Below are 26,643 nucleotides of genomic sequence, written 5' to 3' on the forward strand. Positions count from 1 at the left end.
TACTTTTGCGGTTTGATAAGTGCGAAGTCATTAAAATGAATGCAACGAGTAGTGGTAATTAGAACCGCGGACAATTTCGGAGAAGGATGATAACCTTGTCCTTAATAATTAATATCCCATAAAGGTATTTTACTTTAATATGTTTTGATACGTATAATGTGAATTTAGAGGCACGTCATTTCATTCATGATTAATAAGGCCATATAAAATGTCTATCATCTTGAGATTTGAGATAATATCTATATAATTTAAAATTGATTTAGTTAAAAAATGACCTAATTAATTAAAAGGCGCAGTTTCACACCTCGTCAATAACAATGCAATGGTGCAAAAATGTCTGTGTCAACAACATCCATTCACAACCCCTAATCTAAGGGCGCTCACATAAAAGCAGTTCCGACTAGTCAGTCGACTGATCCATTCGCGGATACACAACACGCCGTATTAATCCAGTGGAATACCGTTAATTTATTGGGAAAATTATTTGAAAATATTAGTCACGGCACTAAATATTGGGAATAAAATGTGTTCCTGGATGCGTCATTGGTCGCTGGAGTTGTCGGGCGACGGGTCGGGGCGAAAGTCGGCTGGTCACACACAGCGGCCGCGCGGTTCCACGCCACAGTCTCATCTAAGCCACAGCTATGCGCACATCTTACCCATCATAGCCGAAAATTTCACATTCGAATTCCAGAGTTACGCGTACCGGCCGACGCGAAAGTTCCAAATACGAATTTTAAATTCGCGAAACTTTTTTCCGTTATTCGATAAACGAACTTTTTTTTACACTTGACTGTTATACAATACAGGAGGAGGCAAACGGTAAAGTTTTTAGTTGGTGTATGTAAAAGTGCATTTTGCATTAATAGAGCGTTGAACATTTTGTTTTCATTTATGTGCTGTATCGTATCGGTGTGCTGAAAGATTCTGTTTGTGAAGTGTTTTATTATTAAGTGCACTTTTCTATTTGGATTTTATTTGCTCCGGATTTGGGTTGGTTATTTTTTTGTTTTTTATTTTATTTTATTTTTTAACGTTTTTATATTTTTCTTTTACCATATCAGTAGGTATGTATTTACTATTACAAATAGCATAGGTATTCATTTTAGGCTTAATTTTTTTTGGCATTAATGAAGTACCACTTATGATGCATTATTTTTTAACAAAATTTGTAGATTATGCAAGTACAATACTTACAGGATTTTAAATGTGAATACGGGTAGGCGTAAAAGTGACAGAAATAGTTTCAGAACAATATTTTGCTTTCATGTAGCGGAGCTGCTACGAGTTGAAAGCGGCTTGTAGCAATTCTAGTATTGGTAGTTGGTGCCTACATTACTGCTAGTGCTCGGAAAATAAACGATCCGTTACGCACCTAGGTAGTAAAATACCCTATTGCTATTACACGTAGTCAAATACGTGTTTTCGATTCAAAAACAAAAAAAAAATGTTGTTGAATTCACTTAATCTCTTATAAGTCCTGTTATAGATTTGCGATAGCTCTCCATTTGATTAACCGAACATTGATTCAAAATTCAAGTGAGCCTTTTATGCGTATTTTAAATTAGTTGAAACTTTCAGCGTAATAACGGTGTGAATATATTTTTATTTAACTTTATTTCACATTTATTTTTATTACATTTATAAGGTTCTACGAATGGCTAACTTTACGCTGTTAGGCATCATTTACTAGCCGACTGTTTAATAGAGGTGGTGGGCGCAAAATAGTTATTTTCGATACAAGTGCGAAATAGAGGAAATTCGAAACCAGTGGCGATAAATTAAAACACGATCGAAGGGAGTGTTTTAAATCGACACGAGTTGCGAATTACCTATTCGCACGTGTATCGAACAACGTTTTACAGTACATATGGCACTTTAAAGTTTCGACATACGCACGAAAAGTGCTATTTTACGCACTAGTGCGGAAAAGTAGCCCCATATGTACTGTAAAATACATTTCAGGCAATATTGCCTATAAATGAAAACAATGTTTCAGTTCATATACCGTTTTGAATGCTTCATTTAATCGGTAACTCTTGCGGTTTTATGTTACATTAAATGGTAATGGTAATGGTTATAAAGGCCTTTAATATATTTTCGAAGACTTAATCATTTATACCTAGGTTTAGGAGTAAGTGCTCTCCAATTTGACAATTACGTGACATTAATTTACTGTTAATCTGCAACAAGGTAAACCCTTTAGAAATTACAAAAATGAAAGTTAAAAAAGCTTTGAGAACCTTTGCCTTTTGAAGGTTGTAAATTATAAGTAGGGTAAAGACGAATTTTGTGCCCATCTGTCCATTTTCGCAACAAAATTAAAAACATAGTAAATTTGTAAAAAATAATAAGTAAGGTGTTTAGTACGAGTAGGAGGAGTCAGCTTGTTAGCAAGGTTTCGATTTGTATTGTTTGCAATAAGGAAAATAAAAGAATAAATAATTTATATTATTCAAGTTCTAAATTGTAGTTTTGAAATATTGTATTGTTACATCTTTTACCCGAGGGCAAATACCATAAAAAAATCTTACGGAAACTAGATTAAATCCAAGGGCAATCTCTAACCAACCTTAAGGATAAAGTTGGCCCAATAGAAAAAAAAACACGTTAACATAGGTATCTAATTTTAATTTCATTTGTATATTATACGCACTATGTGAATTTTATAAATATCTACCAACTGCGGTGCCGTAAGACGGACAGATGCGGAGGCCAGTAAAAGAAGTACGAAACCAAAAAAATAAAACATATAACAGTTTGATTATATTTGGTTATGTCCAATTATTAAAGAAATACATTAAATCCAATTATTAAGATAGTATGGTCAAGTTACTCGTACCTATTCTGAGTAGAAGAATTTGTGACTCATCATTGACATCGCAAATGTTTCATAAATTATATAAGTACTTGAAGATAGAAAATCTCTGACTTAATCATCGTTATAAAGATCAGAACGAAAAGTAAAATAAATTAAAAATTCGATGTCTTGGAACAACTGAAACTAGCTTTCCAGATTACTTAGATACCTACATTAAATTGAAAAATGTCGTCTCGCAATGAAGTTAACATACATCACTACCGAATAACAAATACCGCTCGTAGTTTCTTTAACGACAAGTATTCGCGAGAAATATATAAAAGTCAGATAGCAATGGTAGGTAAGAGTTGCATCTAAAGATTCATTGCTATGGTGCTATTGAACTGAACTGCAACAACATATTTACCGTCGTAGTTTCAGCAAACTCACTTAAGGCCATATTCAGCATCGTAAATTCTGCCATCAATTTGATATCAATATCATGGTCGCACTTTGTGTTAAGTCGCAGTTACACGTGTGACGACGCACTGATATGTAAAATGTCAAATTCGTTTCGTATTTTTGCTTCTGAATATGCCTTACGTCGGGTAATAGAGTAAGACAATAAGAATCTATGATCTGCATATGACTCTTACTACTTTTCAGTATCGAAGGTGCGCTTTGTCACTTATAACGTTCTTTGCCTGCCACGTATGAGATTTTATTCCGGGATAGTTTCAAATTCGCAGTTAAGTTATTCGGCGTATAAAGTTTGTGTAGCGGAGTAACGTTCTTTGAAATGGTTTTCTGATAGTGCTACGCCGCGTTGTAGCTGGCTATTACTACAGAAAGGTTCACATTTATAGATGACTAGCTTTTGCCCGCGACTTCGTCTGCGTGGAGTTAGTAATTTGAGCAGCTTATTTTTACCGAATCTACTTTTTATCGATTTCCCACACAAATTTCTATGACGGTGCAGCCATACCTAGCCCGTCTACCTCCACCCTGCACTAGCGCCATGTTTTTGTTGTTGCTTATTCTGTTTTTTTTTTTTTATAATTTTACAGTTTTGATAATTAAACGTGATTTTTTATAATTTCCACCCCCTCAAATGGTGATTTCTGGAATAAAAACTACCCATGGTCCTTTCCCGGGATTCAAACTACATATCTCCATACCAAATTACAACTAACTCGGGTCAGCGGTTTAAGCGTGAAGAGGTAACAGACAGACAGACAGACACACTTTCGCATTTATAATATTAGTATGGATATCTCAATAAATGTCTCTCTCACTGAAGATATCTATGCATCTACTTGTAATAATAAAATATTAAAAAATAATATGTCTGTTGCAATAGTATCAGATGTACTTACCTATTTTAGAGATAAAGAGCGATATGTCTCTGTATGTTAGATTTTAGCAAATGATTTTGGATTGTTGTTCTCTATTCAATACTTATAAACTTTATAAAGGTGAATTAAAGGTTATTTGTCAAGTGCACGTTACTTTGACGGAGTAGATTTGAAACGGATCATAAGGGAAGTTTGGTGTAGCAATTTTATAAATGCAATTAAAGCGAATTCCTATGCAATTATATAATTTCTTATCTGGTTATACGTAAAAATATATTCTCCAAATTATTATAAGTAACATGTTCATGTTTTGTTAAATACAAATTGTACCTATATCCTCTTCATCTTCCTCGCGTTGTCCCGGCATTTTGCCACGGCTCATGGGAGCCTGGGGTCCGCTTGGCAACTAATCCCAGTAATTGGCGCGGGCACTAGTTTTTACGAAAGCGACTGCCATCTGACCTTCCAACCAAGAGGGTAAACTAGGCCCGTATTGGAATTAGTCCGGTTTCCTCACGATGTTTTCCTTCACCGAAAAGCGACTGGTAAATATCAAATGATATTTCGTACATAAGTTCCGAAAAACTCATTGGTACGAGCCAGGGTTCGAACCTGCGACCTCCGGATTGCAAGCCGCACGCTGTTACCGCTAGGCCACCAGCGCTTTTTTTTATGTAAATTATAACAATAGATAATTTTATATTATACTAAAGGCTGTTCAGTATCACCTGACCATTATAATACTATCTGTGTACTAACAGTTTTATTATTCCCAATATGTGTTATCAACGTTATTTTATCACGTCCGCATTTACTTCATTCATATGTAATGCATAATTACATGGGTACTATATCCGATATTCATTCTAAGATGCGAAATCACTGACAACCCGCGTCTCATTGCATATTAGTTATGTAAAAGGAAATTTAATGAAATTACAAATCCATGTTGCACCACCCAGTCAGGTAAAACCAGATTATTCCGAGGGACATTCCGAACGGTCGCCTGAACTATGGGAAAAATCGAAGCGAGTACGAAAATAGCGTGAGGATAGTTTTCAATAGCTTTAAGTACAGTTTTGAAGCTACAATGAAGGTTGTACATTTAATAATACGAATTTCTGAACTAAAGCTACTTTTATCAAATGATATTCCTTCTTAATCACTTATAAGACAGTTATTTGTTTTACTCCTTGCGTTGGTATTGATACCCGAGCAAGCGAAAGATTCAAAAATTGAACCACGAGCGTGAAAAATTTGACATATGCCGACGAGACCCAGGAGAATGGCTCAGGCACCTCTACTACGATAGCAGAGGACGCTGGTTCGATTCCAGGTTTGGGCAATGGAGGCCTTGGTCACTTTTTCTTAGTAGTGGTGGTGGTGGTTTATTTCAGTTTGTAAAACATTACAAATCAAATCCAAATGAACGCTATGAAATAAATATTTTTCATTCAAAATCATCACTTAGAAGTTAGTTCTACCAGCCAACAACTTACTTTGCCTTTCTTGTGGATAAAGTGAAACTTTTTCATCAGTTTTTGAAGAATAAAGCGAGCCTTTACGAGCTGGTATGGTGAAATAGTAGTTTGTGTTACAAGGGATCAAAATAATATATTTCCGTCAAAGGCGTAGGTATATTGAATCCTGAATGAAGCGATGGATTCTACAATAGAATCCCAAACGTAGTGAGGGATTCTAAAGTAGAATCCTGAGCGTAATAAGGGATTCAAGTGTTAACGCACAAGACGAAATAATTTTGATATCGTGTGACACATACCTACTGCTTTTCACATCAACTATGAGGAAAATAAAAAAATCTTAGTGTTGACACAATCTGATGCTTAAACAGATTATTTAATTAAGCTAAAAAATAATGTGCAAAAAAATGTAAAAATAGTGTGCTAGAACAGAAAAGTGTTACTTTGATCCCTCCTAGCAGGAAGGAAAAGTGCCACTTTGATCCCTCCTAGCAGGAAGGAAAAGTGCCACTTTGATCCCTCCTAGCAGGGAAGAAAAAGCTCTTATCCGAATAGGTGGTGTGAAAATAAGATTAATATTCGCAAGGCATTTTTACTTTTGTAAGAACGATTGAAATTCGCGGCGGGGGTAGATATAGAAAGTCCAATGTGTATCCTGTTATGTAGTGGTGTAGCCTGGAATCTTCCATTTAGGTAGACGGTAAATATAACAAACCGAATGGTGCTTGTGTGTCAATATTTACTGCAGTAGAACTTTGATATTTTGTACAAAGGTTTTGTAGAAGAGCGGTTAGAAGTGCGAAATTAAAATCAGATGTCACGGGCTTGAGTCTTAGCTCTTTCAAATTAGTCAATTCTGGTACCTAATTTGTGTATGGAATATCATTTGATATTGACCTTGCCAAGCATTTGAGCCAAGGATGACATGGAGTAAACCTTTTGAAACCTGTAATATATTTAACTTTAATGTGCCTTAATTCAAACAAGGGTGACACGTAAACCATGAACATTCGCAATTTGTAGGTACGAGTAGTTAGGTACTATTCGTGTAATAACTAGATACATAAATTCAAATACGATAGTTCAGCAGTTTACAAAGCTCTTTACTAAGAGGTATATTTTCCTTGTAAGCATGAAATGGTCAATTTTCTTAAACCGAGGAGTAAACAATGATACAAGTTAAAGTTATTTTTATCGGTATTTGTTCCGATTCTCCAAAAAGTTTCCATTCACGTCAGACTCGGTGCACCATCTATTTTCGATACGTACGTTAGCTTAATTGTCCGAGAGAGCAAAATCCTTGTTCGCCGTGTTTTCGCGAACAGTTACGGAAAGAGTACGGAAACATCAAAATACTAGCGAACGTAGCTAGCACATCGCCAACATACATCTGCGGTTTTACACAGCGCCACTACCTTTTACTATTCGTAACTTAGTACGCGACGATGCTTGTTCAATATTTCACCATCGGCATAAACAACTTTGTGGCGGAATGCGCAGTAAAGTTCCAAAGTTGTTCCTAGTTTTTGAAATAAAACGCCAAAAGGAATGATATACGTATTTTGATATTTTTAGCTTGGGAGAACAGAATAGGAAACGATGGAAGTATATTGGCGGTCCATTATCGGTTCAGGGGATCTTGGGCTGTGCCAGCCTTATGGCGGTGTTATCGATTAAAATGTTTAAATGTCTGTCCGCATCTGTCGCTTATAGGAAATGAGGATGCATAATCGAATTACAAATTATTACAAACAGCCGTGACATTTGTTTATGAGAATTATGAGAAACGAACTTACGTGTTACCGTGTTTTTTTCTCAGTTAGGAATAACATTTGTCATACTCATTATTTCCAGCTGTTAATTTAATAAATAAGTTATAGGTACTTCAAGTCAACAACTTAATTTATATATAACTTGGGTGATTTTAGATGCTATAAATATAACAGTCCTACATTGAACTAGGTACATTTTAAGAATTTAATTCAGTTAGTACAATTCCACAAAAACCGTACAATATGAGTACAGCATCAGCAGTACGTACAAAGAAATAGGTCGTAACCTTCAATGTACAGTATAACATATGTACTTAGGGGTGTTAAGCAAATTAGTTACCTGAGTAATTTGCTAATTCGTTTTATGGCGCGTTTATTGTATTACCTACCTACACTTACATATATCTAGAATTAGAAAGAGTAGGTACTGTTAGTTAGGACTCTAATATGTACTGTAACACGGCAATCTCATGAAATACATACCCACAATCGTCAGATTAAGATTATCCTCTCTGAACTCTCTGTACGCGATAAGCCATAAAAAAAAATATTAACAAAAAACAAGTTACAAGTAGGTTTTGAAGTCCCTGACTTCTGAGCTAGGTAAAGACCTGTGTTACAGAAGTCAGTGTCCTCTCCTAGAAAATAGAAACAATATAAGCCATATATTATTTAGATGAATGGAAAAGTTTCAAATATGTAAAACGATTTATCAATTCGTCCTTGTTTAACGTTACTACGCCATTATACATCACTTCAGCTCTGAATGGAATCGTAAGGCTTTCAAACCGGGTTCATTCACGAAAATCATAATGCTCTTTGTGTCTTATCTTAGGTTTGCAGAGCCTTTTAAGAGCATTAGTAAGAATGGGTGCAACGAGGGAGATGCTCACGACTATTCCACACTTACCCTAAAGATAAGAATAAAATACTGACTACTTAAGATGAATAGACGGTTTTTATACACTCTTAATTGGTCTGACACTTGAAACAATACCTTTGCTTATTGGTTTAGCAACTTTTCACCCGATATTATATTATGTAGTTAGTAGCTAGTTACCTATCAGCCGTATTCGAACAATAAGATACGTCAAATATTAGATATTTAAACGATATGGATCGGGTATGTCACTGCCGTATTCGAACTTCAAGATGTTCACAAGAGACGACACGTACTAGATCCGTTCTAGGTACGTTATTGTTTAGATTTCAACTAGTTCTCTTTTGCAGCGCAATTCGGGCAACCAATGTCACTTTTACGTTAGATAGAGTTAGATGTCTGTTACCTAGATGCAGGGATCGGAACCGGTTTTTTGCAAAAACTTAGAAATAACCATATTTTTCGAATTATTTTATACTCGAAATGTAGGACTCAGTTGTGTTTTTAGGTTACGGCTTCGTATTATTAGATTGCCCAATTAGAAATGAAGTAATTAGCAAAGAACGAAAAAATACCGTTTCCGTTCCCATACAAAAAATACCGGTATCCGATCCCTGCCTAGATGTGAATTGAATCTCTAAGCCATATTTTGTGGAAATCGTTCAAGAGTATCTCCAGAATCGCGCATATGTCAAATTTGACAGGTTAGATCTTAAACACATCGTTATCGTATCTTGGCGATGTCTAAAAGATATCTAACAGATGTCTATTTCAAAATCCGAATCGGGCCCTCAGTGTCAGACGTTTTTGTTTGAAGAATAAAACACCGCGAAAATAGCACCGAGTAGATAAAGTTTAAGATTGGGCGTATAAGTGTTATATGTATGTAATTATTTTTAACTAAAAAAAAACTAATTTGGGATGCCAAAAAAATATCTATAAACCGTACCCGGATTTACTGTGTGACAAATAATTGTATAGCTATTTTATTTGAAATTGCACTTAAAAGGTGAATTATTTTAACTTACCGTGGCCAAGTGGTTACTGAAGTGGTTTGTACTTAAATTAAGATGTGGGTTCATTTGAAGCGGTTATGTAGCAAATAAGATTAAATAATAATTTTATATAAGTAATATTAGTCGTGTTTATTTAGGTTTTATTAAACGAAACAACTACTCGTGACATGTTTGTAAACACTTTATTATGCGCAAAAGAGATTAAAAAACAATTAACATAACAGCAATTTTAGGTATAGCAAATACCACATTATATACAAAAATATTTTACTTTAAAAGTATAAAAAGTGATATCTAAGTTGTTTCGATATACTTAAAGTTATTTTTAACGTTACGTAGAAGAATAAAATGTCCAACGGAAACAATGACAAAGACCTATAGTCCGACAAGGCATTGTAGAAATTTATTGAGGGCGCCACTTCCTACGTAACTGTCACATTTTTAACGTAAAATGCAAAAACATGGCAACAATTTAGTATGTGATATTTTTTAAATTCCATTTTATTTAATTTCTATTATTTTATGTCGCTCTATACGCTTGCAGTTAGCTCCTCCAGTCGAATATATAGTCATGCTTGTTATGAAAAAAAAGCTGCACTTTTGGAGGAAAGCAAGCCGCTTTGCACGATGATAGTGGAGGCCCATTAAAACATTTTTTTCGAAGAACCCGTAATTTCGTCCCTTAGGGACGCTATTTTCACACTATTTTTCTTTAAAAATATTTTGTTTTTATTTTTTTTAATAATTAAAAATGTAATTTTCTTTCAATTGACACCAAATTTAACGAAATTGGATGACCCGTAAAACTTGTAGGATTTTATTTCTGTTTTTAACAGACCTCGCTTCACCTCGGCTCCTAAGGGACGAAATTACCGGTTCTTCGAAAAAAATCTTTTTATTGAGCCTCCACTATCATTGTGCAAAGCGGCTTGCTTTCCTCTCAAAATGCAGCTTTCGGGCAAAAAAGCTTCATAACCAGTAAGACGGTTGTTCTCGCTGTAGATTTAGCTCCAGCCTTAACTGGCTGTACAGGAAAAAATATTTTATTTGGAAAAATCTCGAGGAGCACTCGTCTAATTACACATTTGTTATGAAATGGAGATGCCAAATATTATGTGCGTAAATAACATACCTACCTATGTTAAAATAGTTATTTACGATACAAGTGCGGAAAAGAGGAAATTCGAAACGAGTGGCGATATATTGAGACACGACACGACGAAAGGAGTGTTTTAAATCGACACGATTTGCGAATTCCCTATTCGCACGTGTATCGTACCTACAACGTTTTACAGTACATGAGCGTTTTCCAAAAAAAATGTACATTTCATTCGTGTCTTCAAAATATTGACTTTACATTTACATTTTAAAATTTGTTCATGTATGAGGCGTGAATGATTCTGAGTAAAATGAGCCCAAGAAGTCAATATTTTGAAGACATGAATGAAATGCACTTTTTTTTGGAAATATGCCCCTTTAAACTTTTGACATACATACGAAAAGTGCTTATTTACGCACTAGTGCGGGGAAATATGCCATGGGCCATATGTACTGTAAAAGTTTTTTTTGACTCATTTTGCACTTTTCCTTATTAAAATGAATATCTGGGGGACCGAGCTTTGCTCGGAAAACATATATAAACTCAAAAATGTGCGTTTCCCAGAGATAAAACCTAGCTAGATCGATTTTTCGCCCCCGAAAACCCCCATATAGCGAATTTCATCGAAATCGTTAGATAGAGCCGGTCCCGACATCCCTGAAATATACATATACATATAAATAAATATACAAGAATTGCTCGTTTAAACTTATAAGATTAGGTATTTTCTGTAATTAGTCTGATGGTTGAGACAGCGATCTGGCACTAAGTCCGCCTTTTGAACTTTTTTTAATAAACAAAAATATTTTAATACATAATGAATGAATAATTATTAGTTTAGACTAGCAACGATGCTCGCATTTAAAGCCCTAACTGGGCGACTTTTGTTAGGAACAACATAACAATATGGTTACAGGAACATAAAATGCATAGGAACCAACAATGAGTCTTAGCTATGATGATGATGATGATGATCCATATGCTTATTTATTTTTTTAACCTAAAAGTTAAACTGTGCGAAAAAATGCGTGCAATTCACGGAAGTACCTTCTTACATATGTACTTAGATACTTATTACATTAATGAGACGTCACAAAAATACCATGATTTAAAATTGCGAACAAAATGTCCCCAAAGAGTAAAAAAAGACCACCCACATGACAATATCACTTAACCAATTGAATTGTTACCGTTTAAGACAGTTAAATGGAAACCGCTTTAACCGTTGCTCAATATCTAAATGTTGAGGCTATAAAAGTAGCAATTAAAACATAAATTCAGTTGGCATTTTACCAAAAAAAGGTAAATATTGGTGTAGTATGAAGTGGAGAATCTTGTATCTGTTCGTGTTAGAGTACCTACTACTGATATATTAGATACGATGTTTTAAAATGCACTTAAAAAGATTAAGTTTGCAATTATATAGGTATGGTCATTCACCTAATGCGGGATATAGGTATGGTCACTAATTCAGAGTAGCTATATGCGGATGCCAGGCAAACGACATGCGACATGCCAGGCATTCGATGCGGCGAATGACGAGCAGGTGCAATCATAAATTTACTTATGTGCTGCCAAAATCAATATTATTTGACTTGTTTGCCACTTTGTGACTAATTCATGATTGCGGTTGGTTTTATGAATTGTATTACTCTTGTTTTTCCCGCTAAACCAGTAACACACTGCAGCGCATGGCCAATATGAAAACTTTTTTTTAGTTCTGTAATTAACGAAAACTCGTTCACGCTATTTAAGCAAATAAGTAAGCATTGTGGGCCGACACGTATCACTTCTATTTCTACGTAACATGCGTTTCACTATCTTCCTACGGTGCAGATATATCGGTCATTGGCGTCCAAAAGGTTAAGTAGTTTAGTTTGTCATAGCTTTCAGTAGTTAATGTTCAAACATTATGAAACAAAACCTGTAAAGAATCAAACGATCCGTGTTCTCGCATAACCATTAACTTAACTAGTTCTCAAATTTTCACCTATTGTAACCCATCGGCTATTGCGGGACAGAAAGCTAGTAAAATATAAACGAGTGGAGAGTTTTTCATTGCATATGAATATGCAAGGGCGTTATTGCAATCGTTTACCGAGCCTAAGCGAGCCTACATTCAGTGGAACCAGTTTAAGTGCCCACTTCGCTAACTTAAGATTTTACAGACATTGAGGTCACAATATCGGTGGGTCACCTGAGCGATCGACTCGATAAGCAATCGGAATAAAAGACCAGACCGCTACGCCGTCTAATCGTTCGGCAAACAGCCACGGTTGCATTCTACGTGTGGTCTTGTACCACAAGTGTGAATAATACAAGGAAGTACAGAGCGTGGAAGTGAAGCTAATGTTCACTGTACGGGGTTAGATTAATTAAATTAATACATATATTTAATGGGTTATGTTTACGGTTAACGGTCTACCGTTTAATCGTTGCAGAGCGGTTTAATCGTTCATAAATGTCACTTCTGACTTCACGGTCTGGGAAAATATTTTAGCGCAGTAGTATTATTATAAAGAGATTAACGACGAACATAACGTAATAAAATTGTTCCATCTTTGCCATCTCCATTAGTAAGTCGTCTCCACTAGACAACAAGATAGAATAAGACCGCTTCATGCCTACCAGTTATTTGGTTTTCTTTTTCGACAAGGAATGTTTGTACCTGTAACTAGGTATATTAAAAATACGTAAGTAATTCAACATTGTCCTTACTCTCGCGACTTCCTTCCTGCGTTGTCGCATCCAGCGGCGCGCGCGGATTGTAAGAGTCAACTTTAAACCAAAAGTACCTGAGATCCGCACTCAGGACCTTCACCTTTATTTATGCACACTCCAACAGAATCACCCTTTGCGACGCCCGACTCATGGAAGCAAGAAAGTATTCAAAATGATTTATTGTAAATGGTTTCTACTTTGTTGGCTAAAATAATAAGAGCCGCGTCTGCATTGCTGTTCTAAATTCGATATTTTATTGTTGTTTTTTCCTTTGCTTGAAGCCGATATGGTCAGGTTAAGATTTAATTTGCAACCCCATTATAATGTCGGCAGCATTGTGTCAGCGTTATATTCTCTGGAATTCTCGCTACTCTATACGAATAACTCGGATATCTGCGGTTTAAATATTTGAACAACTTAAAATTAAATTATGATACTCTGTTAAAGATTACTAAGCTATTTTCTAAGTATGTATAGATAAATACTTGGAACTTGCCCGATAACAATTTCATTTCATTTCTTTATTTCAATCAATCAGCACTAACAGCTAAACCTTACGTGCAAATTGTGCATTATATTACTTAGTGTCTAACATGCATTAATCACTTTTAAATATATAAAAATATACAGTATTTGGAAAGACCAGAATGAAGCCATTAATTGCAATACATAACATAAAATAAAATAGAATTAAGAATAATAACAAGAATGTTCATCAATTAAAATTATTAAAATTAATCTCTACAGACTAATTAGGTATACAAAAAATCAAATAAAAAAAAGAATACAACAACAATATCCATTACAATAATCTCTGTTAATTTTAAGATCTTTTTCAAAATTGCGTATCAGTTAACGTCATTGCTATATCAAGTACCGATATCTATTTGGCCTTTATACACATAAATCTCTCGATTTCTGTTAACGGCGCCCTAATGAGTAATGATAGAGTGGCTTTCTCATCGTCTGCCTCAACGTGTGCCTGCATGAGTCTAAACAATAATATATAATTAATTTTTGGTAGCTTCAATGACAATGGCCTGATAATTAGTGCGTACACACCGCAGTCGTAAAAGTGGAAGGAGACCATCGCTTCGCTGAATGAGATATCTGAGGCCAAATAAAAACGGTGAAAGCACAGTAGGACTTGCGGGTGTCTTTGTCCAATACACAATGGCAAGTCTCTGATGCGATTGACGCTTCGACTTCGGAGGTGTTACCAGAATTAGTGGCCCATTATTGCTTTACAGTGCCCATAGTGAAGCAGAAACCAGATAACAATAATTAGCTTGGACGCAGCAAAAAGTGACATAAATCCCGCATAATAAGTTCTCTGCTGCAAAAAAATCTCGTCCGAGCTTACCTGGACTGCAGTTTTTTGCATGAAGCAGAATGAACGTGGACCGACATAATAAACACCTCAATTCTTGGCAGAGGCATTGTTTAATGACTTCTCTGTTGTGATATTGCACAATCCTCGGCCGACTTTTGTTTTTTTTGAGTCGAGGTTGCTAGGGGAGTAAAAACTTTTTTGTATGTCTTAGTAGCGTATAAACAAAAGGGACACAGGTTTCTGTAGAGGTGTGATTTATTTACGACTACGTTTAGAGCCCCGTGTGCCCGAGTTTGGGTGGCTTCGTCGCGCGAACTCCCAGAACAAAATAAAAACATGGAATCGTCTTGCGTAATCGTGATTTTCTTTTGTTGCAGGAACAATATGGACATCGACCACTCGACCAGCCCCGGATCGACCGCTGTTAATTAGGCTTATTTTAATAAACCCGGTATTTTTTAAACCGTCATAAATACAAAGATGCTGGGGTGTGCTCTGAGAAGAGTTCCCTCCGTGTCTGCCGCCTGCCCGAAGACCATCAACTTCAGCACGGCTGACGACAGCCGTTGCTTAGACAAGTAGATGACCGAACGAATAAACTTTAACAAGCAACAGTTTTGGCCTTAACAAATTAAATTCGATCGCAATCCGAAACAGAACTAGTCACAACAAAATAAAAATCAATAGTAGATATTAAGTTACCATAGTTATCGGGGGTAGTCGTGTGCGCTTGGGCGGGTGCTGGGTAGGTACCACTGCGGTGGTATGCTTTATATTGCATCTTGTGTCGACTGTGCGCTCACTGGTCGCTACGTCACGTGGCTTCCCGGCGCGCGAGTTCAGTGCTGGATGCTACTAACTGTATACACGTAAGTACTTCTATATTTCTTGCTAGTTTTATTAGAGGAATCGTTTGAAGCATCGTTACAAAGGAGAGAACGGCAACCATAGATTATTTGTCATGAGAAAAAATGTAACCTTGAAATGGACGGATCGACATTTGTAGATGGCAGCTGTTACCACGACTATCGTATTCTTTGTACATACTTATATTGACTGTAATCGATTATTACACTTGTACAGAGAGTATTAGCCATGAAGAATCTTAATTCCCAATCGCTTAGATATTTATGTGATTCGTACACAGTTACCTAGAGTTAACTAGGTATTTATGCTTTTACGATCTTAGAGTTTACATATATAGTTGCCATTTACTTGTAAATTTGCTAATATTTCAATAATCAACATACAATTTTGTATACTACATATAAAACTTGGGTATTTATTAGCTGGTGCAACTCAGCTGAAACGTCGGAATTAAAGGTAAAAACAATGAAATTATATCGCGGTAGACCCGTTTGTGTAATTAAATATGTGTACAAAACGCGAGAGTTTAAAGTGTTATATTTATTAGCATTATTTGACTACCTACTGTAGAAAAATATTTTTTATCATATTGTTAAAGAAACGATCAACCGCCGAGAAAACGCGACGCAGAAACGCTAGTGTGTAAGAACCCTTAGAGGTGCTTCATTTTAAATTGAATTGTTTAATTAGCAATTAAGTTTGCACAGATGTTTCCCAGTGCGAAATTGGAATTCTAATACCAATCAGAATTTTAAGGAGGCTAGAATTTAATATGTATGCAAATAAATACCTATCTACATAACAAAAGCATATGTGACGGATTTCGTGTCTCGTGGCAAGGATTTGTTAGGCTCAGTATGTGAAAAGATTTTTGTAACAAAATAGGTACTATTATAAGTTCACGCTTGTTTGATGGATAAAGCAAATCGGTCAAGTCACTGACCAGGAAATTGTTCAGGAATATATAAGTTTGAAGGAAACGTTCACGGCAAATTAACAACAATGTTATTTGACCGTTAGGACAGACAGATTTAATGGTTGACAACAAGATTTAAGTAAGCACCTACATAATATTGAGTAAAATTTTTACATTTCTGACAACTATCAAAATTTGCTAGTAAGGTTGTGAATTGTGAACTTACGAAAATCTTATGAGATTTATTCTATGAGCACAATCTTATAAAAAATGACTGATTGACAAATTTCTGTTAATGTATTTTCTACCCAGTGGCAATCGACTTGTTAATTTTCCCGCATAATATTACCAGTACTAAATGTGAATAATAATAGAGAACATTCTGCTAAGCGTTTAGTACTTAAACCTATTCTACTACGATTATACACATTGCCGCGAGCGTTTGTCAAACATGTGCAAATATTTCTCGCTATTACCAAATCACAATAGACGCTTGTGAAATTAACCGGTTACGATAAGCAATATCACAACAAAATATGAAAAAGGTTAAGAACAAAAGTTTCTGATATTATTATTGGCCCTGAGTTTCATAAGGTCGGATGTGAAAATATTATTACTAACGGTAAAACAAAATTGACAATTATGTAAATATGTAAGGCAATTGGACCTTCTGATCGCAATGAAGTACGAACTTTAGCTTAAATCGCTTTTCTAAGTATGTCTGTAGGTAATTAAATAGGTATGTAGGTCATTGATCTTCAAAGCAACAAAAAAATCTGTAATGTTTTTGCCTAACCAAGTCGTCTGGGTCATGCAGAAGACAATAATGGCCGAGTGGGAGGCGCATTGTTTGGACACTATTGCGAGTAGAGTAGAGACGGCCAAAATGTAACCGCTGATGAATAACGAATAAAAAAATCTTTTTCGCAATGTAAATTTAAAATGTCAAGTTTATTTTGTATAAAATTATTAATATAATACGAGTAAATTATTCGCTAACTAAGTAGTCGGGAATATTAGATAGTGTTTTGACAAAAAGTATGTAAGGACATGAAATTGTCTGCATTTTTCGTGTAGATTAGTCGTATGATTGGATATCTTTGTTTCTTATTAGAGTGAAAGAGATTGAGCAGTATCTGTTTTGCAACTTCGTCCAAGGAGAGGTTGATTTCCTAATACATACTTATTTTAGTGACATTTAAGGACCTATATTTTTATGTACTCTTCGTCATTTACGAAATACTTTTTGATTATTAGAGTACATATTTATTCAAATAATGCCTCTCTGATTACGGCGACAGCTCGCATTACATTGCTGTGGTTACAACAGAGACGTCTAGACACCTTCGTAAGCTGTTTGTTTAGGGTTCCGTATTACGTTTGGTTATTAATTGTACGCATAATTTATAGAAGTACGGAAATGCAATGGAGGTAGTACATACATATACCTACGCGGTAAAACCAGCGAACACCTATTCTTGGTCTTATTTAACAAAAATCGTTCTATGTGGGTTTTCGATGATTTTCATCGCATTTTCAAAAAGTGGAAGCAGTTCGTGTTCCAGCTAATGGATAAAACCAAGAGACAAGGATAAATGCACCATACTGTTTCAGTTAGAATATTAAGATATTTGTCTCGTCGGGTTAGCTCAAAAACATCAATATCTATACGTATTCTATTATAAACAAATATAATTATACTCCTCCATTCAACTCCCTATTCATATGTCAAAAATATCTTATGATTTTTCAGACATAACGGTGATTGTTCATATTGTTGGCTTGTAATTTAATAGAAATTCAATATATCCAGAACCCTGCTCACAAGACTGTTACTGTTTAATGTTTATTGCTTACAAGAATTTCAACGGCGAATTTATCACGTTCGAATTTGTATTATAACGCGTCAGGTCGACATAAGATACTTTACTAGTTTGGGAGTTCGGGTATTGTCTTCTTGTTTCTTGGTAGTTGTAATAAATGTTAGCTACTTAATATGATTAAATAGTTTGTAAAAAGGTGTTGAAGGTTTATATATCATAAATAGAAAAAGATATCTGACTTATACGTACGTGCAGTAATTAAACAGACGCAGTCAGGGTGATCATAAAGCTATGTTTAATTAAAACATTATTGAACTCTGACAATATCACTTGTGTATTCATGAATAAATTATGAAGTTTTTAATCTTTATATAGGACAATGTATACAGCCGCCCACTTACTCGCTATTAGTCGATAAAAAACAGCCGATTCAGAGTATGAATTGTTGTAAGCCAATATATAAGTATAGCATCTATTTGACACATATACTACTGCAGCTTGTCAGTAGCATTAGTTCTTGCGTCTTTTGATGACGCACGCTAAAAATCAAAGTGACCGAGTACTCAAGTCACAGATTAAATATATTGTAATATGTATATAGATACGCTAATCTAAAAACAAATAAAATGACATTCATATCGTTTATTTAAGACATGTTCTAGAGGCTAGAGAATTTAAATTATCTTAATATAGTAAAATAAAATATAAACCTTAATTGTATATTATAAAAACATTTTGTGTAAAGAAAAAAACTACCCAGAGCTCGTTATTGTACACAGTATAATCGCAATTTGGAAACGTTTATGAGTGGCATATGTCATATCACTCATATTTTTTTTATCCCTGGTAACTATGTCAGCGTGTCAAAAGTCTGTCCGCGCATGTAAGTAGTTACTAATCTAATAATCTAATTAACGTCTACTGCCACTGACACCCAAACAATGTAATTCATGTGTCACTCATCGTGGTGCCAAATATAGGAGTCAATGAATTATTGAACCGGTAGAACCATGCTATTCTTTGCTTTTACAATGGAGTATCTTACTCTGGAATAATCTGTACTTAATTCTCTTTTAACATTTAACATCACAAGAAGTAGCTAATTAATGCTTGTATTTGAATCCACTATAAAAGGGAAAGCGTAATCGGAAGTCGTATGAATAACTGAATAACTTTATAATTAGTAGGCATGGTTATGGTTGTGCCACAGTAAACAATTAAAGGATGCTTCAGCTGCACAAACTTTGTGAATACGGAAATAATACTTCCTTCACAGAAACACCTTCTTCCTTTGTAGGACAATCATCTCCGCCAAAGATCTCCATTTTACCCGGTTGGTGTCTATTGGTCTCGATGGTTACCTAAGATTTTCACCAGGCTGACAATCTAAAGCGTCTTTTCCTGACGCGTGTATAGTCAGTATCAAAAGTAGCGGATCAGACTACGCGTCAAAGCTATCTACCATTCTCTACTAACTTAACAAAAAGAGATATGTCTCTACATGGAAAGCAATTATACTTTTGATTGCGAACTGTAAAGATATATCCTGTTTGAAAAAGTATTCCAAGGTTACAGATACTTTTGGCGCCTTGTTTTATCCGCTTCTATTGATGCTGACTGTACCTAACCCATTTTTTGATGTACGTGCAATTGTCTAGTGATCATCGGTCTCAGCGGGATTGGATTCTTGGTTATGATTAATATTAAAAGTTAATAATTATTCCAACACAGAAAAATCGGTCCAACTTTGAATAGGAAATAATGATAAAGCTTGAACTTTTAATTCCTACATAGTATCAAGCTATATTATTGTACTCGTACACGTTAGTACGAGTACTTATTGTAAACGTGTCAAGCTACTACAAACAGTTACAATTTTGATTAACTTCTTGCAATTTGTTAAACGAGAATATCACCTGACCTTTCGGCAAAAGTCATTGACTGGCTTTAGGTACCTACGTAAATATAGTTAAGTTAGGTATATTGAATAATCTTTACCTTTTCAATTGCCAAGCAAACCCGCCTAAACCGGCTATTAAATATCTAAACCAAATACTAGTTGACACAGAACGGACTCTGAGTAGGGCACAGAAAGAACCTTTATGCTTGCTTTTTGTTGTGACAGCGGGTATGTAAACTAACTTGCACGTTGCGACTGGAAAGCTACTTTTACTTGCCCAGTGCGTAGGCGGCTTTATTTGAGAATTGTTCAAGATTTGAACTCGAATTGTCCCCAATGATACATAGCTTGTATTTTTTTAATTTTTAAAGTGTATTTTTCTGTTACAATCGTAATAGTTATGATAAATGTCGTGCTGGCAATTGTGTTCCCTTCATGTTGCTTACCTTTCAAGATTTAAAAATATGGGATATTCTTTAAAGAATTATATATCTACTTCCTAGAAAAGTAAGTATAAATATCTGTATATTATGATTAATAGTATCTGCTAGTTATAAATTATAAAATAAAGTTACTTCAAGTATTCTCACTGCGTTAAAATTCGAATACGGGGTGGTTTCGTTGCCTAATCGTTAATTGCTGGCGCTAAATATACACTTATATTTTTTGCAACTCCACGAATGTAAGTAGCGCCTTTGTAACACGAAGGCATTAAGCAAATAAAAAGCCCAATATATGTTAGTAATATTCTTGTGATTTTAGAAGTTACCCTAAGTTATCCCAATGAACTTTAGCTTATTTTATGTACCTAAGTAAGTTGTGTAATAGTTGACAAACCTCTTAATAAATGGAAACTAGCAGTAGGTACAACTTCACAATAATAAGTCGTTTCCATTCCGCCCCACTGCCAATTCTAACTTAATTGGCCGAGCAAAAGCTGCACAACGCAAATTGAATCTGAAACTTTCAACTACTTAATCTGAATTGTTTCGTAGCGATTGCCGCTGGGGTGGAATCAAGAATGAGCAAGAATGAGAGGCAACGACTGAATGAACGGATAAAGAAGCAATTCGTACATTTTGAATACATGTAGTGCGGTGGGACCATGGTAAAAATAAATTAAATTGCAAACATTGTCAAACTCCGGTTACGTAGGCGACCGAAAGAACTGGTCACTCTACAATCTAAATACTAGATACGATGCGGCTAAACGTAGGCCGCCTTATTGAAGATCGTATCGCAATGACAATCCGGCTAATCGTCGAACCGCCGCATTTCAGAACGCCCCTGTTTTGTAAAACGGCTAGCCGTAATGTAATACGGCGGATTATACGATCTGACTACGACATATATATAATTCGGGGATCTCGGGAACGGCTCTAACGATTTCGATGAAATTTGCTATATGGGGGTTTTCGGGGGCGAAAAATCGATCTAGCTGTTTTATCTCTGGGAAAACGCGCATTTTTGAGTTTTTATATGTATTTCTCCCAGATATTAATCTTATACCTTTAAACGAGCAATTCTTGTATATTTATTTATTTATTTATATATATATATTTTGAGGTTCTCGGAAACGGCTCTAACAATTTCGATGAAATTTGTTATATGGGGGTTTTCGGGGGCGATAAGTCAATCTAGCTAGGTGGAAAGCATTTTCGAGTATTTATAGGTATGGGAGCAAAGCTCGGTCTCCCAGATATTGTAAATTAAGTGATCTCAGTAGATTCTTCTAGTAGAAACATATACATCTTGTAATTCTCCTGCAAATGAAAAGGCATAAGGTTAGCTAAATAACGTAAAAACAACAAACCAAGCAAATAGATCGTCTAATAGTAACTACATTCCACCACCACGCATGTCAAGCCGCGCGTATATATGTTTATAGGTACATAAATTGTATATCTAATACATAATATTATAAATATATGTAATATTTATAAAGAATGTTAGTTTCAGTAGATTAGACTACTAATTTACAAATATTGCAAGTTAGCTATTTCAAAGCTTGTTGGTAGTGCAATAAAAATACAACAAGATGAAAGCCATGCATTGTGTTGTTCAACTATTACTGCCCTAATATATGTGCTCCATTTATCCGTTGCTCTCGAGTTCAATGCATCTCAGACAATAAGGATTTATAATACGTTTTTTGAACCCTCGAAATACTTCCCTCTTGAGCCGAAAGGACCACCTGACCCGGGGAAGCTGACGCGGACAAATCCGGGTCACAGGGCCATGTTAATTAATTTATTGTCACGTACGGAACGATCCTTTCATTATTTGTCTTTTGTAATTGACGGATGTGTTGATGAAATGCTTTAAATGTCAGGATCAAGAGCTGAATGAATAAAAAATAAAGTTACCTTTAATTATTAGGTACGGAATAATCCATTAGAAATATTAGAAATATTAGAAATATGCAATTACATACATATTCAACAGCTACTTAAAATAACAAAATTGCAACTGCATTTTCAAGTAAAATTACGATAACAACATTATAGTTATTTTCGTGCGAATAGGTAATTCGCAACTCGTGTCGATTTAAAACACTCCCTTCGGTCGTGTTTTAATTTATGAAAAGTGCTATTTTACGCACTAGTGCGGAAAAGTAGCCCCATATGTACTGTAAATATATTAACTAAATTCACAGGAAATGCACGATATTTGAATGACATCAGTTAGATGTGTTCAGTGTTCGTTCGAATTAGCCTGTCAGACGGACTGAGGTCCCATTTCTTATAAGTTAGTTAAAAAAATAATGAATTGGTGACTGACTTTGTCAGGGTCGGCACTACTCTTTGTTTTCAGGTAATTTCAAGTTTATATTTCACATTACACGTAGTAACACGTAAAGTGACTGGCAAAATGAAATTGTTTTTAATTCGGTATGCGCGTAGACTCCCGCGCCGCTGCTTTGATCTGCTCGTCCAATATGCGTAATTGTGGGTTTAGTGTTAAAGGGCGCGGCGCAAGTTAAAGGTGAACGCTAAAACGTGAACGCTCTCTCAGTGGGCAATTTAATGTCTTTACTTGATGTTACCTACACAGTACTTTACAACGTATGTAAAAGTTGATAGCTTATTTCTGATGTTATAACTTAGTGCTTACCTATGCTATTTCTTCAAACCGGCTTCTTGAATTAAAATCGTCGTAGTAAAGTTAAAACTTAGCTCAGTCAGGTCGGAGTCAGCTGTAGTATTTCACGATTACCTACTACAACTTTTTTGTTTTACATGAAATTGTACTATTGTTAAACAAAATTTACTGATAAAATAAGCTGGAGCGATAGTGGTTCTTGGCCTTGGCCCTCAGGTAGTCAATATTCGATTGATGGGAAGTGGATCAAAAGAATGAAAAGAAAGTATCGAAGGAAGCAAAGCAAGCATTTGTGAATGAATGGTAATGAATTGATTTATTTATTTCTATTATTCGGACTCATTGATATAACCAAACCTAACTCTTATTAAATTCTTACATGAGATTCCATGCAGTTTTTGTTTTTACAGGAGGTTATAGTTGGCACACAAGTGTATTAAATACCGAAGATTAAAAGCAGATTGGCAATCGATTACAGCTAGGATTTTTTTTTGTTGTAGTAGTTATACGTATAGCTATAGTATAGTATAGTATACTTTTTCAATAGAATAAAGAGAATAATCCATAAAAAAGACAAGTGCATTAACTAATTCTCCCGCTATCTCTTTCCACATTCACCACACGACTAAACCTCTTTTAGCCTGCGCAAGTGTTTTTAATGAATAGGTATTACATTAAGTTGGGGGCCGGAGTTACCATAAACCGTTGATGTCTTATTAAAGGTGACCGACGATGTACCTCGGTTATTCATAAAATGTATGCAGTGTTAAAGTTTTTAATTACCTCTCTTTTTATACTTTTTGCAGAATAACGCCGGTAAAGCCTGTCTACAAGATTGGCCTGTCGATTAAAACGTTTATTATCCCATCATAAAATTTTGCTTTATTGCTTTTAAAACTAATTGATTTTAAGAGCTTTTTAAAGGTTGCTCATTACGGCTAGGTGTATTTCCTTTTTGTGGTACTGATACACATGTTATTTACACTTCTTGCGTACGATATAAAAATTGTGCAATACTCTGTAATAAAACAACATTAAATTAAGAAATTATCGGACACTATTGATTTATTGGATATGTTAGGAAATTTTATATCCTATTTTATGACTTAGGTTTGATTTGATTATGCGTACCTATTTAATAAACATAGGCAACGCTTTAAACATTAAGATGTAATCGAATGCAATATGGCGGCGCGGGTCGTAAACTTACCAAATTTGTTTAGATAAACAAGCATATATGTGACGTCCCACGGATAAAGGTACCTTATGGCCGTTGGCGCTTACGCTATTATTAACGCCGCTCCGCCGCCGCGCGCTATTATTATTGCGGCGATATGCGACGTAAGCGCCAAGTGCCATAAGGTACCTTTTGCCGTGGAACGTCACATATTATCATTATCTCTTTAAAGCTCATTTAGATGGTGCGAGTGCTCGCATACGATTTTCGATACATTCCTGCACTCCTGGCAGCGAATTAATCAATTGATCAAATGCTACAAATGTTAGAGCTTATTTATGTAGACGGTGCGAGAACTCGCACGCGATGCGAGTTTTATTACATTACGGTATTTGATCGGTCGGCTTACTTGAATGTAACCTAAATGAGTCCTTTAAACTTGCATTAGTTCTTGCACCGTCTCAGTAGCCGTTACTAATACTATCACACGTGAAATCAAATGTATAGTTAATATTATGTTTAGCTAATGTTTGATGAAGAGATAAAATTGAAATAAGCAGCGTTTTTGAAATATGTATGTACTTAACACTGATTTAAACTTTCACGATTTTTACACATTATTAAATTGTACAATGGGACTTAATCGCGTATCTAAGTTTTAAGATTTACCTCCGACGTTTCGAGGACGGCGTTGTCCCCGTGGTCTCGGAGAAGACTGGCTTAAGTTGACATCAGCATCTTCTAACCGCGCGAGTTTTTCCTACTACGTCGGAGGTAAATCTTAAAACTTAGATACGCGATTAAGTCCCGTTGTACAATTTAATAATGTACTTATGTACTTACCTAATTTTACAAATTTACCACAAAAATATTATTAGCTGCTTAAATATTTTAAATAAAATTCGAATACCAAAAGTTGCGAGTTTGAAAAGCCAATAAAACACCTTCCATGACTTACGGCCATAGTCGTTGTTAAGGAGGCCTCTAGCTAGTGTGTTACAATAATACGTAAACAATTTTTGATCGACAACATAACTTTAAAATATTCATATCCTAACTTCTAGCAATAAATTGATTCTGTGGTAATTATTACGGTGCCGTTAATTGTCTTTTATCAATTAGGCGTATTTTATGTTCGTCGCTATAAGTGTTCAATGGCATACGTAACGAGTAGATGAAAAAAACATTTTACGGTTATTAAACCCTACGATTGACAACCGGGAAGGCATTCTTGTCGTTCCCATATTTTTATTGCGTGTAAACCCGTCGGCGCGTTTTTATATCATCTCTTTAAGTGACATAAATTCTAATACAAAGTCCATTTGTGTATCTCGGACGTCTTAAAAGGTATGGGGATAATCGTTTTTCTGCCTTTTACAAGGAACTCATTTCAATTATCGAACAATTTGATGGGCATAAAACTGTATGGTATGTGTCGCGGCAGGCGCCCAACGGCGGCCCGCAGGACGCCGCTCTTTTACATTTTTAATTTTAGAACACGCTAATTTAATTATGAAAACTATTGCTTTTTTGTAATGTCTCACGCAGCTGTATCCTGTCGGTGACCATAATTTTCGTACGTAACGGTGTTTTCGTTCTACTCTCTGGTTGTAATTCAATTAGATACTTTTTTGTTTCGTTAGCTTTTTATATATTTTTTAACTCGGTGCCAAGTTAAATATGTCACGTTAATTTGTAACCAGATAATTTTATCTCATAGACTGATAGAAACAGTTATTATCTTGATATTCGATCTATGAATGGAGTTTAAATACGTGTATTATTTTAATCCGCGTGTAGGTGTATCGGTTGTGATACGGGACCCCGAGATTAATATTGGATGAGTGGGAAATGACTTTGATGTCACAGGACAAATGGACTGGCTTGAGTGACCGACACATTGTCCGTAAAACCACGGAGAAGTCACGCACAATAATATTTATATTTTGTGTTCATAAGAAACATTTAATAATTATTGAAATATGTCCTGTCCAGGTATGATTGAGCTGCATAACCCTAAAATCCTGTCCACGGATCGTCATTTCTACAGCAGGAAAGTACGGGAAGCCATTGAAATCAAAAAACATAGTAATTTCAATCGGGACGAGGGTTTCAAGATCTCATCCACATGGAATCCAGTCATTAGTAAATGTAAGCGTAAACGAATATCGACAGTCGATAAATCGAATATCGTTAGTGTTGTGTGTCGACAGAGTGACATCCCTAGTGCGCAAAACGTTCAAGCGGATAAACAAGACCAAGTGCGGGTAGTTCGAAAAACTCGCGCGGTTAGACGATGCTGATGTCAACTTAAGCCAGTCTTCTCCGAGACCACGGGGACAACGCCGTCCTCGAAACGTCGGAGGTAAATCTTACCTTATACGCGATTAAGTCCCGTTGT

The 26,643-nt window shown here is 35.4% G+C and overlaps 1 protein-coding gene across 1 annotated transcript in view; it reads left to right on the plus strand.

The window, feature by feature from the left end:
• Positions 1 to 489: 489 nt before the first annotated feature.
• The window catches only part of LOC134651420 (uncharacterized), a 94,690-nt gene continuing 68,536 nt past the window's right edge, over positions 490 to 26,643 (plus strand). Inside the window, exons 1-2 of the mRNA XM_063506523.1 lie at positions 490 to 822; positions 14,835 to 15,326. Of these exons, the coding sequence (XP_063362593.1) occupies positions 15,223 to 15,326 (104 nt within the window). The 5' untranslated portion in view covers positions 490 to 822; positions 14,835 to 15,222. The remainder of the gene's footprint in view (positions 823 to 14,834; positions 15,327 to 26,643) is intronic.

This window comes from Cydia amplana, chromosome 10 (assembly GCF_948474715.1).
Source record: "Cydia amplana chromosome 10, ilCydAmpl1.1, whole genome shotgun sequence".
Taxonomy (NCBI): Eukaryota; Metazoa; Arthropoda; class Insecta; order Lepidoptera; family Tortricidae; genus Cydia; species Cydia amplana.